This window comes from Cnephaeus nilssonii, assembly GCF_951640355.1.
Source record: "Cnephaeus nilssonii genome assembly, chromosome: 5".
Taxonomy (NCBI): domain Eukaryota; kingdom Metazoa; phylum Chordata; class Mammalia; order Chiroptera; family Vespertilionidae; genus Cnephaeus; species Cnephaeus nilssonii.
Window position 1 is genome coordinate 76,109,649 of NC_137076.1, and position 15,670 is coordinate 76,125,318.

Sequence of the window (15,670 nt, forward strand, 5' to 3'; positions counted from 1 at the left end):
CTTTTGTAAATATTGCATGTTTTTAGCTCAAACGTTGTGCTTTGTTCAATTATTCCCTGTCAAAACTGTTACTAAACTGTTGACATTATTTAACTTCTGTGGAGAAAGGCCCTTCAAGATTTATAGAACTGGGCTTCCGAGACTTAAACCATCAAAGGTAGGTAATTTAATGCTGTTCCCAACCTTACAAAATTACTTGGGGCTGCAGATTTTGGTATGGAATACTTAAATATTAGAAAACATTTATTTGGACTCAATTCTATTTTTTGAAGAAAATACTTTCAAAGGTTTTTGTTGCAGTAGTTAGTATATATATAATAGAGTATTAAAACCCAAATAGTGCATGTTTCTAATAGCATTCTGCTTGAATTTCTGTATCTATTTAATTCTAATACTATATGAAGTTGACAAAGTGACATCGAAATTGTACAGCATATGAAAGTTTTTGGTTGGATGTTGAAATAATCCCTTGTTTTTTTCTCAATGCTGCATTAAGTCTCCTCCTGAAATTCATCTTGATTAATTTTACCTTTTTCCCTTATCTATCCTTTCAGTTTATATTTAATAACTGTTTGCCAGGTGATTGATTCAACAATTGATAGAAGTGCTTGTGTTAATTGCTTAGAAAGGGTTTCCTGTATATGTATGTAATTTTTACTAGCTAAGAAGCCTGTCACATTTCTTTAAACCGGTGGGAGAATGTAATAAAATTGGATTTTTTTATCTATATATTAGAAAACATATCCATGTAATACATTTGGTATTTAGTTTTCATGTAATGTGATAGTTACCTAATGGTGTTGCATAGCCTCTCATTAATGTTTTGACATGCCCATTAGAAGTTTCTGACTAATGGAAGTAGGTTATAAGGTAATATAAAGAGAGGTTTTCTGCATTTGGAATAGATAGCACTGGCATTTGCTTTCCACACATACGCTGTAATCTCTAATATGTTTTTTCCTAGGTGATGCTGTCAGATAATGGCTGATGTGGCTCGATGCTTCATCTCAGTCTTAGTTTTATGATGTGTTTTGGAGAGGGCTGTTTTCTGAATTTTACAGGTTCTTCAGGCCCTATGATGGTATGCAAGAGAAGAGTTTGACAAATAAAGGGCCTCATATACCCATTGTCAGAAAGTATTTGCCATTAGTTAAGACATTGTAGACCAAAATTTCTTTTCACTGTTTAAAGATACCTAACTTACCCCTCTGGTTAAGTCAGGCATTTTAGTTCCCTTTACAGTTTTGTAATGTTCTTGGTAGCCATAAAATGAATTGTGACTGATTTTTAGTTTTCTTTTTGTCTTTTTTCACCCCCCCCTTATCTTAGGTCGGGTCACAAATCTTCGAAGAGTGACATATGTTGTTTTAGATGAAGCAGACAGAATGTTCGATATGGGTTTTGAACCACAGGTAATCATTCAATTCCGTAGAGTTTTGAACTATAAAATAAACCATGTAACAACTATGAGACTGTAATTTTTGTAAGGTTTTAAAAATTCTCACATTTCTGCTATGTGGGTTGGGGACATAAGAAATTGAAATAGGTATTTATGTTTTTAATTCTCTATATAACTCATTCAAGAGGTGTTCATGCAGGCTTTACTTAGCCATCTAAACCATAATTGGTAATATTAGAATTGGAATGCTAATAAAAGAAATTTAAGCTTTCATACTTCATATTTTGTAGTTTTAATGTCCAAATACATTGCTTTAATTCTTGCTTTTAATTACCTAAGTGATCTAGATAGCACATATTTAAATTCTCCAGTTGTAAAAACTGATGCCCAAAGCATTTGCCTAGCTTAGACTTTACCTGACACATGCTATTTGCTCAAACATAAATTTCAGTGCTATAAACTTAGAACAATACATGTTAAAAGATGGTAGAAAATTTTCTTAACAAGAAGAGTAGTGTTTGCCCTAGCCAGTTTGGTTCAGCAGATAGAGTGTCAGCCTGCGAACTGAAAGGTCACAGATTTGATTACAGTCATGGGCACATACCTGGTTGGGATGTGTGTAGGAGGCAACCAATTGATGTGTCTCTCTCACATGGATGTTTCTCTCTCTGTCTCTCCCTCTCCCTTCCACTCTCTTTAAAAATCAATGGAAAAATATCCTTGGGGAAGAATTAACAAAACAAAAAAAAGGAGGGGGTGGAGAAGAGCAACGTGAGTTGCCAAAGTTTATTTATGAGAGAGAGAAACATCAATTTATTGCTCCACTTATTTATTAATTCATTGATTGATTCTTGTATGTGCGCCTAGGGCGGATCAAGCCCATAACTTTGGTGTATATGGAATGGTCTAACCAACGGCTGCCTGCCCAGCCTGGGCCAAAAATTTTTTTTAATCACAAACTGCAGTAATAGAAATGGGGTTTAGGAAGGGATAAGATTAAAATTATATTCTGTCTTTTCAATTATTCATGTATTCTCCAAAAATGTATTGCCTGTTATATGATAGTGTATGTAGTGTGTTTAGAATTAAGGACCACATTCTAAATGAGATATAGAGGAGTGCAAAAGTGAGTAAACAGGATACGGTAACACTTGAGCCATGTGAAATATAGTTAAAGGGGTGAGGAAATTTAGCTTGGAGTAGAGGACTTAGTAGCATTCTTTACAGGTTTGGTGTTTTTTTTTTTCCCAAGGGAAGGACAGTAAATGCCTCTGGACAACTAGTAGTCTTTAACTGAAAGCACTGGCATGTGGGTGGAGGATATTTCAGATTGGGCAGGAGTGAAGCCAGGGAGACCTGTTAGGAGACAGTTGAAGTAATCCAGATGAGAGGTGGTTGAGGTTTGGGCCAGGAACTCAGGATTTATGTTGTAAATGCAAGTGCCTTGTCTAGGACTGTCCCTTTCTCAGATTTTCTTCGGAGTGAAAATGTGATCCTAAAATTCTTTATATTCTTGTCATGACCTTCATTCACCCTTCCTATTTCTAACCACTCACCACTACCTACCTTGAAACTATCATGTGTTTTTGTGGGTTTTTTTAAATTAAAAAAAATTTTTTGTTTGTTTTTTGTTAATCCTCACACAGGGATATTTTTTCCATTAATTTTTAGAGAGACTGGAAGGGAAGGGAGGGAGAGAGAGAGAAACATTGATGTGAGAGAGACACATTGATTGGTTGCCTCCTGCATGCACTCTGACTGAGGTCCAGGAATGAACCTGCAACCGAGGTACATGCCCTTGACTGGGAATCAAACCTGAGACCCTTCTGTGTCTGAGCTAATGCTCTAACCACTGAGAACACCGACCAGAGCAAAAAAAAATGTTTTTTTAATGCTCACCCAAGGATATGTTTATTGATTTTAGAGAGGAAGGTAGAGGGGGAGAGGGAGAGAAACACTGATAAGAGAGAGAAAGAATCATCTATTGGTTGCTTCCTGTACATACTCCGACCAGGGATCAAGCCTGCAGCCTGGGTATGTGTCCTAACTGAGAATTGAACCCAAGACCCTTTGGTGCACAAGATGACGCTCCAACCTACTGAACCACACTGGCCAGGGCTTTTTTTTTTTTTTTTTTTCCTTAAAAAAGTTTTTTATAATTAAAAAAAAAACCTTTTTTATTGATTTCAGAGAGAAAGGGGGAGGGAGAGATAGAAACATCAATGGTGCAAGAGAATCATTGATCGGCTGCCTCCTGCACACCTTCTACTGGGGATTGAGCCCGCAACCTGGATATGTGCCCTTGACCGGAATCGAACCCGGGACCCTTCAGTCTGCAGGCCATTGCTCTATCTGCTGAGCCAAACTGGCTAGGGCCGTTTTTGTTTTTTTCTTTCTTGTTTCTACTAGTCATTACCAGAATCCTAGGACTTCTTGATTCCTCCAGTGCTCTATAGACACTGAGGCAATTGTTGCCTGTATCCCATCCACTCAACAATATGTTCATTTTTTTAAAATATGTTTTATTGATTTTTTACAGAGAAGAAAGGAGAGGGATAGAGAGTTAGAAACATCGATGAGAGAGAAACATCCATCAGCTGCCTCCTGCACACCTCCTACTGGGGATGTGCCTGCAACCAAGGTACATGCCCTTGACTAGAATCGAACCTGGGACCCTTCAGTCCGCAGGCCGACGCTCTATCCACTGAGCCAAACCCATTAGGGCAATATGTTCATTTTCATTGTTCTATTTTATTCTGTAGTTTTTATCACCATTTGACACATAATATACTTATCTGTCTACCTTATCTTACCTTATAATAGAGAAACATGCAAATTGACCGCACCTCCGCTATGCCCACGATTGGGCCGGCAGGAGGCTGGGGGCGGGACTCGGTGGCATATCCGCCGTTGAGAAGTTCAAGATGGCGGTGCCAAGTGGCTGGGCCCATGCCGCCGCTCCCGGGGGTGCCTGGGGCAATCGGCACCCCGGGGGGCGTGGCCGGCCCATCGGCACCCCGGGGGGGCGTGGCCAGACCCATGCCGCCGCTCCCCGGGGTGCCTGGGACGATCGGCACCCCGGGGGGCGTGGCCGGGCCCATGCCGCCGCTCCCGGGGGTGCCTGGGGCGATCGGCCACCTAGGGGGGCGTGTCCGGCCCCTCCCGGGGATCCCGGGGTTGATCTTCCACCTGGGGGGGCGTGGCCCGGCCCCTCCCGCCCCTCCCGGGGGCCCCAGGGGCCGAGGCTTTCCGGGCCTTGGGCACCAGCGGGGAGCCTGCACGGATCGCAGGAAACCACTGGGGGTCGGCTCCTGTGATCGGTAGCAGGGACGCTGGGTGCAGCGAGCCCAAGGCCAGGAAAGCCTGGGGCGGAGGCTTTCCCGGCCTTGGGCACCAGTGGGCAGCCTGCACTGATCGCAGGAAACCACTGGGGGTCGGCTCCTGTGATCGGTAGCAGGGACGCTGGGTGCGGTGAGCCCAAGGCCAGGAAAGCCTGGGGCGGAGGCTTTCCCGGCCTTGGGCACCAGTGGGCAGCCTGCACGGATCGCAGGAAACCACTGGGGGTCGGCTCCTGCGATCCTTAGCAAGGATGTTGGGTGCCGCGGAGCCCAAGGCCACCGCCCGGGGCCAAGCCCTGACCCTGAAAAAGGCAGAAGGTGGTGGCCACAGCCAAGGCCTGGGTCCCTGGTGCCGGCAGAAAACTGGTGCAGGCAGCCAGGTGAATGAAGGTCTATTGCACGAATCTTCGTGCAAACGGGCTACTAGTTAGAATATAAGCTCCATGAAGACAAGTTTTTGTGTATTTTCATTGCCTATTCAAACACTTAGAAAATGCCTGGCACATAATGGTTGCTCAGTAAAAACGTGTTGAATAAATGAAGGTAAATAGTAATATTAATCATAGCAGCACAATTTATAATAGCTAAGATTTGGAAATAGCCTAAATGCCCATCAGCAGATGAGTGGATTAAAAAACTGTGGTACATCTACACAATGGAATACTATGCCCCTAAAAAAAGAAGGAACTTTTACCATTTGCAACAGCATGGATGAAACTGGAAAGCATTATGCTAAGCGAAATAAGCCAGTCGGAGAAAGATAAATATCACGTGATCTCACTCATATGTGGGATATAATGATCAACATAATTGGCTGAACAAGAATAGATCAAGAGACAAATGGTAGGGGAGCGGGGAGGTTAGAGAGCAACCAAAGGACTTGTATGCATGCATATTAGCATAACCAATGGACACAGGCACTGAGGCGGTGGGGGCTTGCCCGTGGTGGGAATGGCTTGGGGGTAGGGGTCAGTTGGGGCCGTGGTTGGCAAACTTCGGCTCACGAGCCACATGCGGCTCTTTGGCCCCTTAAGTGTGGCTCTTCCACAAAATACCATGGCCTGGGCGAGTCTATTTTGAAGTGGTGTTAGAAGAAGTTTAGCTGAAACCGGTTTGGCTCAGTGGATAGAGCGTCAGCCTGCGGACTGAAAGGTCCCGGGTTCGATTCTGGTCAAGGGCATGTACCTTGGTTGCAGGCACATCCCCAGTAGGAGGTGTGCAGGAGGCAGCTGATGGATGTTTCTCTCTCATCGATGTTTCTAACTCTCTATCTCTCTCCCTTCCTCTCTGTAAAAAATCAATAAAAATATATTTTTAAAAAAAAGTTTAAGTTTAAAAAATTTGGCTCTCAAAAGAAATTTCTGTCGTTGTACTGTTGATATTTTGCTCTGTTGACTAATGAGTTTGCCGACCACTGAGTTGGGGAAAAAGACATATGTAAAACATTAGACAATAAATAATAATAAAAAAGTAATGTTAAATGGAGAATGGTTAGATTCTAGATACAGTTTGAAAATTGAGACTCTTGAATTTGTTAATGGATTGGTTGTGTGATGAGAAAGAAAGAGGGTAGTCAAAGATGGCTCCTAGATTTTTGGCTTAAACGTGTGGATGACTAGAATTGCTATTTCTTGAAAGAGGGAAATTATGAGAGGAACAAATTATGGGGTAAAATCAATTGTTGAATTCTAAGGTAAGAAATTTAAAAGTCACTGACTAGATGTTCTCAAAAGTTCCTTCTACTTGGTTTTAATATCATGATTTTTAGCGACTACCATATTGATTTATGTTTTCTCAGGTCATGCGTATTGTGGATAATGTCCGCCCTGACAGACAGACAGTTATGTTTTCAGCTACTTTCCCCAGAGCTATGGAGGCTTTGGCTCGCAGAATCCTGAGTAAACCCATTGAAGTGCAGGTTGGAGGCAGGAGTGTGGTTTGCTCGGATGTGGAGCAACAAGTGGTGGGTATAATCCTTACGAAATCCCCAATGTGTGATCCTTTTGGGATCACTGTTTGTGATGTAGTTAGATTATATCTAAAAATAAATAGCATACATCAACTGCAGGCTTTTAATATTTTACCAGATACACTTGAATATGTGCTTTTCCATGGAACTGACTGTTTTACGATGCTCTTGTAGTTTCTTCCACCAGAAGTGGACTGGTAGGTGAAAATGTCATGTAGCTATCTTATTCTTTGGTTAATAGGATGTGAGGTTAAGAGGCAGAGAGAACAGATGATCATTTGTCCACATTTGCAAGCCTCTTATTCTTTGTAAGTTAACAATTTTTTTGGTCTTACTGGTTTACTAATTCAAATCAAAATTTTTCTAATCCTTCCTAATGATTTAGGTGTTGTCATTTATCCTTTGCCACAAAGCAAGTATTTTGGTTTATGAGATGTATTTGTGTTTTTATTCCATTACCTTGGTACAATTTGGTGTTTTCAGATTGTGATTGAAGAAGAAAAGAAATTCTTGAAGTTACTTGAGCTTCTGGGCCATTATCAGGAATCTGGATCTGTCATTATATTTGTGGATAAGCAGGAACATGCTGATGGTCTTCTGAAAGATTTGATGAGAGCATCTTATCCTTGCATGTCTCTTCATGGAGGTAATGTTTAAGGAAATCTGTTAAATACTTGGCCAAGTACTGTGCTGTGTTCTGAATGATAATATTTACTTTGTACTTTTAATTTAAAACTAAATTTTATATCCTCTATCTCAGTTTAATCACAACAGCACTATCCTATATACTAAAGAGGTAATATGCAAATTGATCCTCACACCCTCACAAGTTGGCTGCCCATGACCAGGCTGGCAGGGGGATTAGTGAGGGACGACCAAACGACTGAATAGCTGGCTGCGTGAGGTGACCAGGCTGGCAGGTGGGGGGGGGGCATTTGGGGTGACCAGACCAGTGGGGGGGCAGTTGGGGACAACTAGGGCAGCAGTGGGGGGGCAGTTGGGGGCGACCAGGCCGGCAGGGGGAGGGTGTGCAGTTGGGGGTGACCAGGCTGGCGGGGGGGGGGGGGCAGTGAGGGGTGACTAGGCTGGCATGGGGGGCAGTTGGGGGCGACCAGGCCAGCAGTGGGGGGGCAGTTAGGGGCAACCAGGCTGGCAGAGCGGGGCAGTTGGGGACAACCAGGCCAGCAAGGAGGGGGGGGGCAGTAAGGGGTGACCAGGCAGGCAGACAGGTGAGCAATTAGGAGCCAGCGGTCCAGGATTGTGAGAGGGATCCAGAATTGTGAGAGGAATCCCAGATTGGAGAGGGTGCAGGCTGGGCTGAGGGCCCCCCCCTTCATGCATGAGTTTCATGCACCGGGCCTCTAGTCATTAATATTAATCCATTATTGAGTTAAAATAATACATTGGTTTGACCAAATTCTCTAGCCATTAATCAGCTAAGGAGGAATTGAAATTAAGAATTTCTGATTCATGTTATATTTTTTTCATTGTATCATATTACTTAGAGGTTTTCATGATTCAAATTAGAGCTTTAATTGACATTATAAAGTAACATTTTATTTGTACTGTCACCATTATTAAGTATATTGGGACTTACATATGTGGGAATCTTGTTTTTTAAACAGGGTATCAACTTGATTTGATCCATATTTCAAACTCAGTCTTTTTTGTAATGGGCGGCATTTTTTTTTTAAATATATTTTATTGATTTTTTACAGAGAGGAAGGGAGAGAGATAGAGAGTTAGAAACATCGATGAGAGAGATACATCGATCAGCTGCCTCCTGCACAGCCCCCACTGGGGATGTGCCCGCAACCAAGGTACATGCCCTTGACCTGAATCGAACCTGGGACCTTTCAGTCCGCAGGCCGACGCTCTATCCACTGAGCCAAACCGGTTTCGGCACGGGCGGCATTTTTATGTATAATTCAGTATAGCGCTCTTTTCTGGTCCTGAGTTTGTCCTGAATTTTTTATTCTCTTTCTTGTTAGTAAAACTGTATTTCTTTGCTTTTTTCTATTCCTCGCCGGAGGATATATTTTCCATTGATTCCTAGAGAGAGTGGAAGGGAGACACATTGATTGGCCTCCCGCATGAGCCCCTACCAGGGCTGGGGAACATGCAGCCAAGGGAATCGAACATGCTAGCAACCTGCCAAGGCAGTAACACTGCTTCTACTCAGGTTTGACTTCCCTACCTGGCTGCCCAGGCTCCTCCTCCTCCCAAGTGTAAAATAAATAAATAAAAGAGAATCCTGAATAATCTTCAACCCAATATCATTATATTCTTCCACATATCAACTTCTTTCCAGTTTCTGTCTGCTTTTAGTCACTCTGGTGCCTTCAGGTAGTTGTTCTTTATATTTTGTCCAGAATTTATAGTTGTTATCTGCAGTAGAGTTGGTCCTAAAAGAGCTTCTACATGAATGAAAATGTGTGTGTTTTATATAAATGAGGAAATGTTTCCCATAAATCCCTATCTGTACTTTTGCCTCTTGGGTCAAAATTGTATCACATGCTTATGCTGAAATCATTCACAGGCAAGGGGAGTGAATGATTATGGTTCTTAAACTATTGTCCTGGACACTTTCAGGGGGTTCATGAAGTCAAGAGTATTTCCATAATAACCCCATCATATTATTTGCCTTTTTCATTCTCTCATGGGTGTGTAGTGTAGTTTTCTAGTGGCTGCATGGCTTGTTATATTGAAACAAATTGAATATAGAAGATATAATAACTTCAGCTATCTTCTATTAAGCCAGACATTGAAGAAATTTGCGCCCTGGCCAGTGTGGATCACTTTGTTGGTCAATGTAACGTGCTTCGAAAGGTTGCTGGTTCAATTCCCAGTCAGGGCTCAATCCCCAGTATAGGGTGTGCAGGAGGCAGCTGATCAATGTTTCACTCTTTTTTTTTTATTTTTTTATTTAATATATTTTATTGATTTTTTACAGAGAGAGGAAGGGAGAGGGAGAGAGAGTTAGAAACATCGATCAGCTGCCTCCTGCACACTCCCTACTGGGGATGTGCCCGCAACCAAGGTACATGCGCCTGACCGGAATCGAACCTGGGACCCTTGAGTCCGCAGGCCGACGCTCCATCCCCTGAGCCAAACCAGTCTCGGCAATGTTTCACTCTTATATCGATGTTTGTCTCTCTCCCCCGCTCCCTTTCTTTTTCTCTAAAAAAAGAAAAATTTGTAAGTAAATATTAATAAAGATGACCTACAATAAACTAAAGCTCTCTGGGTCTGGTCCTTATTAATTAATTAATTACTTTAAAAATCCTCATGTGAGGGCGTTTTCATTATTCTTTTAAAAAAATATTTTCTATTGATGTTTCTATTTCTCTTTCCTTCTCCCTCTCTGAAATCAATAAAAATATTTATTTTATTTTATTATTTTTTAATATATCTTTATTGATTTCAGAGAGGCAGTGAGAGGGAGAGAGAGATAGAATCATCAGTGATGAGAGAGAATCACCGATTGGCTGCCTTCTGCATGCCCCACACTGGGGATCGAAACCACAACCCAGGCCTGTGCCCTGATCAGGAATCAAACCATGACCTCCTCCTGGTCCATAGGTCGATGCTCAACCACTAAGCAATGCTGGCCAGGCTTCATTGATTTTTTTTTTTTAGTGTTTTTTTATTTTTATTTCAGAGAGGAAAGGAGGAGAGAGAGATTGAAATATCAATGATGAGGAGAATCATCCATTGGCTGCCCCCCCCCCCCCCCTCCGTCCCCCGCCCGCACGTCTCCTACTAGAGATCAATCCCGCAATCCAGGCATGTGCCCTGACCCGGAATCGAACCTCTACCTCCTGATTCATAGGTCGATGCTCAACCACTGAGCCACACCGGCTGGGCTGATTGATTTTTTAGAAAGAGAGAGAGAGAGAGAGAGAGAGGGAGAGAGAGAAACATTGATATGAGGGAAACATTGATTAGTTGTCTCCTGCACGTGCCCGGACTAGATGTGCCCTGACATTGCTCCAACCAATTGAACCACACCAGCCAGGACTGGTTCTTATTAGCACAAAAGTTTAAGAAGGGCTGGTTTTACACTAATCATAATTCACCTCCTAAGACAGAATTGGGTTCATCCCTGGTTTGATACAAATGACTAAGTATTGGATGGATGGATATGTGAATAAAGGCATGTTAAAAAAGAAGAGGCTTAATGGTTGCTGGGCAGGCATCCCATATACTTTAATTAGCATATTATATTCACTTGCATGAAATTCACACAGTTGGGTTAGTAGTCAGAATACCTCAGGCTAAATTAAAAGTTTTGGTATCTTTTACTTATAAAGTTAAATATATTGATATTAATTCCATTATTTTTCTGATAAGACTTTTGGGTACAGTGTTGGATCCTAGTTTCCTTGACATAAGGTCCAAATACTTTCTTTAATTCAGTCTTTGAAGAGTACATTTTGAATTTTAGCCCTGGCTGGGTTGCTCAGTTCGTTAGAGCATTGTCCCAGTACACCAAGGTTGCAGGTTCAGTCCCTGGTCAGGGCACACACAGGAGTCAACCAGTGAATGCATGATGGGTGGAACAACAAATAGACATTTCTCTTTCTGTCTCTTTCCCTTCCTCTCTCTCTAAAATCAGTCAATAAATTTAAAAAATTATTTTCTGCTGCAAAAATTAATTTCAAGGTTTGAGAATCTTTTCCATTCCCCTCTCTAACTACTAGAGATGCCTGGGACCTGTCATCAAATAAATATGTGGACTGAACTTCTTGTAATAGAACATTTTGGCATTTTATGCTCTGCTTTATCTCTCAGTGTGAGGCTCTTGGGTTACATTTAAGAGAGATCCTATTAGGTAGGTTTTACTAGTGTACCTCAAACACTAATGTGCATGTGTAATCACCCACATATTTTGTTAAAATGCAAAATCTGATTCAGTAATTTGGGGTAGCATCTGAGATTCTGAATTTCTAACAAGCTTCCATGTGATGCTGCTTCTGGTCCTTGGATAAAACTGAGTAGCAAGACTATAAACCCTACAGGAGAAAGATCTGAATCCTGTCAATATAGGCTGAATGTACATGCCTTCTGTTGCTCCCTAAATAAGTTTAGGCTAGTGATTCTGAAATTGGGCTGCTGCAGTTACAAGCCTTCTAGATAAGAAAGGGGGCAAGCAAGGGTAGATTTGAAAGATTCATAAATGAGTTAATAGCAGTAGTCTTTGATCTTGCAGTGAAATTTTCATAATGTTTTATTTTCTATATTGTAGTTGTTGGAAGTGTGGTCAAAATAAATTGGATTCTTTACTCTGTGTTTAACTTCTTTCTCTGAGTGTCAGAGGAAGTGGAAAGTTTAATTTGAACATGAGATTTTACAATTCTTATGTGTCATTTACTTGCAGGTATTGATCAATATGACAGAGATAGCATCATAAATGACTTTAAGAATGGGACCTGCAAACTTCTTGTGGCCACTTCTGTTGCTGCCCGAGGTTTAGATGTGAAACATCTGATTCTTGTAGTAAATTACAGCTGCCCCAACCATTATGAAGATTATGTACACAGAGCAGGACGAACTGGAAGAGCAGGCAACAAAGTAAAAAAAATTTTTAAGTTGATTTTTATTATATTAAAATCTAAGTGTTTCTTTACTGTTTTAAGGAGTACGTAATCAGAGTTATGGAAACATTTAAAAATCCTCCATCAGCCTGGCCAGTGTGGCTCGGTTGGGCATGTCTGTTTCCGGTTCAGTCCGCCAGGACACATGCCTGGGTTTTGGGCTTGATCCCTGGTGGTCGATATTCCACTCTAACATAGATATCTCTCTCTCTCTCTCTCCCCCTGTCCCTTCCTCTCTGTCTAAAAATCAACTAAAACTTTTTTTTTTTAATTAAAAAAAGGGGGGGGGAAATCCTTAATCATCAAAGTGTGAGGAATAGTTGAGGTGTTCATCACGTGCATATGTATGTCTAAGTATTGTTAAAATTACACATGTCTACATATTTTGGAAATTACCAGATACCAAGCTATTCTCTGTAGTTAGATGGTGTTAACCATTTGTGTCCCCTTTTAGGATTTTTTACCTGCCTAAAGTTTCTATGTACATCTATGCATTTGGTTTAGAATTTTTCATTGGTTTTTTAAAAATATGTGGGATCATAAAATATACTCAAACCCATTCCTATCACCCCTGTTTTTGTCCCCTCCACCAATGCACATACATATCACTTGCTTCTTTGACTCAGGTATTCCAGTAAGTATACAGGTCTACTTCATTCTTTTTGCTTGTTAGTTTTTCTTTCTTTTTTGTTTGTTTGCTTGTTTGTTGTTTAATTCATTCTTTTTGAAGGAGCAGAATATTTTGCTGTTGGAAACATTGATGATGATATGGTTGATATTCCAACCCTAGTCATTTCTGCATCCTGAAGCAATAATAACGTTAATAGTAATAGGTTATATATATGGAGTACTGATTAAGTGCCAGGCACAGAAGTGCTTTATGTTTGTCATTTCATCATCACAACTTCCCTTTGAGGTGAATAATACTATCCTATTTAATAGATAAGAAAAGTTGAGGCACATAGAAATAAAGTTACTTGTCCAAGGTTACATAGCTAATTGATGGCATTTATTCTTTTAACCTGAGTTATTCTGTGGATTTGGGAAACCATTTATGTAAAGGGCCAGGTAGTAAATATTGTAACCTTTTGTGTCTTGACATTCTTGAGGCCAGTGTGTGGGAATGGGGTAATTCAAGGTGCTCGCCATGCGCTCTCCCATGCTTAATAGTCATGCCTTACAAAATTAAAGAAATCAAGGACTTAGTGCTTATAGCCAGGCAAAAGGATGCCGAATCTGTCAAGATCAAGAAAAATGAGGATAATGTGAAGTTTAAAATTTGATGCAACAGATATCTTTATTCCTTGGTCATCACAGTTATAGAGAAGTCAGAGAAATTGATGCAGTCCCTGTCCCCTAGTTTGGCAGTGAAGGAACTGAAATGAACCAGACGTACTTACTTGAATTGTATTAAAATGTTTAAAACTTAAAAAAATAAAATTGTAGCCTAGCTGGTGTGGCTCAGTCGACCAGTGAACTAGGAGGTCACGGTTTGATTCTTGGTCAGGACACATGCCCGGGTTGCAGGCTTGATCCCCAGTAGGGGACATGTAGGAGGCAGCTGATCAATGATTATCTCTCATCATTGATGTTTAATTAATTAATTTATTTATTTTGTCCTCATCTGAGGATATTTTTCCATTGATTTTTAGAGAGTGGAGGGGAGGGGGAGAGACAGTGAGAGAAACTGTGGGAAGCCACCTATTGTCTTCTCTAGCAGAGAGGTGTGGACAAGGTGCCCAGAATACTGGTGACCCTTGAGCCCTGGCAAAGGTCAGAGCTCTGCACCCACTGTTTAGTCCAGACAATGGGAGCTGAAGCATCTTCCCCACCGGACAGTCATGTAAATCCTTACTGATAAGATAGTCTGCCTGTTACTGGAATTGCCTGCCTAAGGGCTATAGGTGTATCCCAAATTGAATAAAAGGATGGCAAGGCCTGAGCCCAAGCGGAGTCCTTCCTCTTGCGTTGGGCTCCCGCCTGGCCCCCCAATTTCCAAATCATTATTTCTTGTCTCGTCTCTTTCATTTGCACGTGGCTCCTCTTCCAGAGCCTGAACCCTGAACCCTGAACCACGCGGGACGTGGGTCTTCACAAGAAACATCCATGTAAGAGATACATTGATTGGTTGCCTCCTGAGACTGCATCCGGGCCAGGGATTGATCCTGCGGCCGAGGAAGGGGGTACATGCCCTGTGCCCTTGATTGGAATCAAACCTGGGAACCTTCAGTCTGCAGGCCGACACTCTAACCATTGAGCAAAACCGCCTAGGGCTCATCATTGTTTCTATCTCCCTCTCTGAAGTCTAAAAATATATTTTAAAAAATAAAATTGTAGCCTTTTGGGGCCACATGTGGTCTCTGTCATGTATGTGTGTGTATACATTGTACACAATCTTCAAAACATGTAATACCATTCTTCGCTCATAGGCAGTATAGAAACAGACCATGGGTCAAATCTGGTGATTAGATATTCCTGAAATAAAATATTAAACCATGTTTTAAATTTTATAACATTTCAATGGGAGGGGCAAAGCATTTTGTGAAGATGGCTATTTCTGTATTTTAACTCGTCTTTCTCTTGCCTGAACCAGAAAGCTGCTGGGACATATGGTGCCTTAGACTTTAGAATATCCTAGAGAGGTGATGTAGTTGATTTTATTTTTGCAAGATGGTTACAAAAATAAATTTAAAAAACAAGTTGCTTTTGTATATAAAAACACACCATGATTATACACACATATGGTTTTATATCTTTTATTGCTCTTAAATATATGGGAAGCTACATTCTAGGAAATTGGTATGAGGTAGAGTGGTGCACTAGTAGAGAAAGGGAACATAAGCCCCAAAGGGAAGGAAAATGCTATATTAAATGTGTACGACAGTGCAATTGTGTAAAATCACATGTGCCTGGCCCGCATGGCTCAGTGGTTGAGTGTGGATCTATGAACCAGGAGGTCACGGTTCCATTCCTGGTCAGGGCACATCCCTGGGTTGCAGACTAGATCCCCAGTGTGGGGCTTGAAGGAGGCAGCTGATCAATGATTCTCTTATTGATGTTTCTATCTCCATCTCCCTTCCCCTCTAAAATCAATAAAAATATTTTAAAAAATAAAATAAATTCACATGTGTTTCTACTTATGCATAAGAAATTAGATATTTTCTGGTTTTGCTCTTCATTTTTGAATATTAAACTTAGATATTTAACTTTCAGCCATTAGACAATTTAGTAGTACTTTTTCAATGGTCTTAAAACTTTAGTGATGGAGTCTTAAGTGGATTTATTGGGTGGTTTAGATTTTATCTTGTGATCTAAATAGGATTCATCTTGTTAGTGTCTAATAGTTTTACTTTTCACTATGCATTAG

General features: G+C 41.2%; 1 protein-coding gene and 1 pseudogene across 5 annotated transcripts in view; both read left to right on the forward strand.

Moving 5' to 3' along the window:
• DDX46 (DEAD-box helicase 46) overlaps positions 1-15,670 on the forward strand; it is a 54,125-nt gene that overhangs the window by 19,779 nt on the left and 18,676 nt on the right. For all 4 annotated transcript variants that reach the window (XM_079771754.1, XM_079771753.1, XM_079771756.1 and 1 more), the window contains 4 exons: positions 1,330-1,412; positions 6,536-6,700; positions 7,190-7,352; positions 12,087-12,280. In XM_079771754.1, coding sequence (XP_079627880.1) covers positions 1,330-1,412; positions 6,536-6,700; positions 7,190-7,352; positions 12,087-12,280 — 605 coding nt within the window. The remainder of the gene's footprint in view (positions 1-1,329; positions 1,413-6,535; positions 6,701-7,189; positions 7,353-12,086; positions 12,281-15,670) is intronic.
• LOC307099798 (large ribosomal subunit protein eL38-like) lies at positions 12,319-15,655 on the forward strand (annotated as a pseudogene). Its single transcript has one exon. The product of its transcript is annotated as a large ribosomal subunit protein eL38-like (transcript).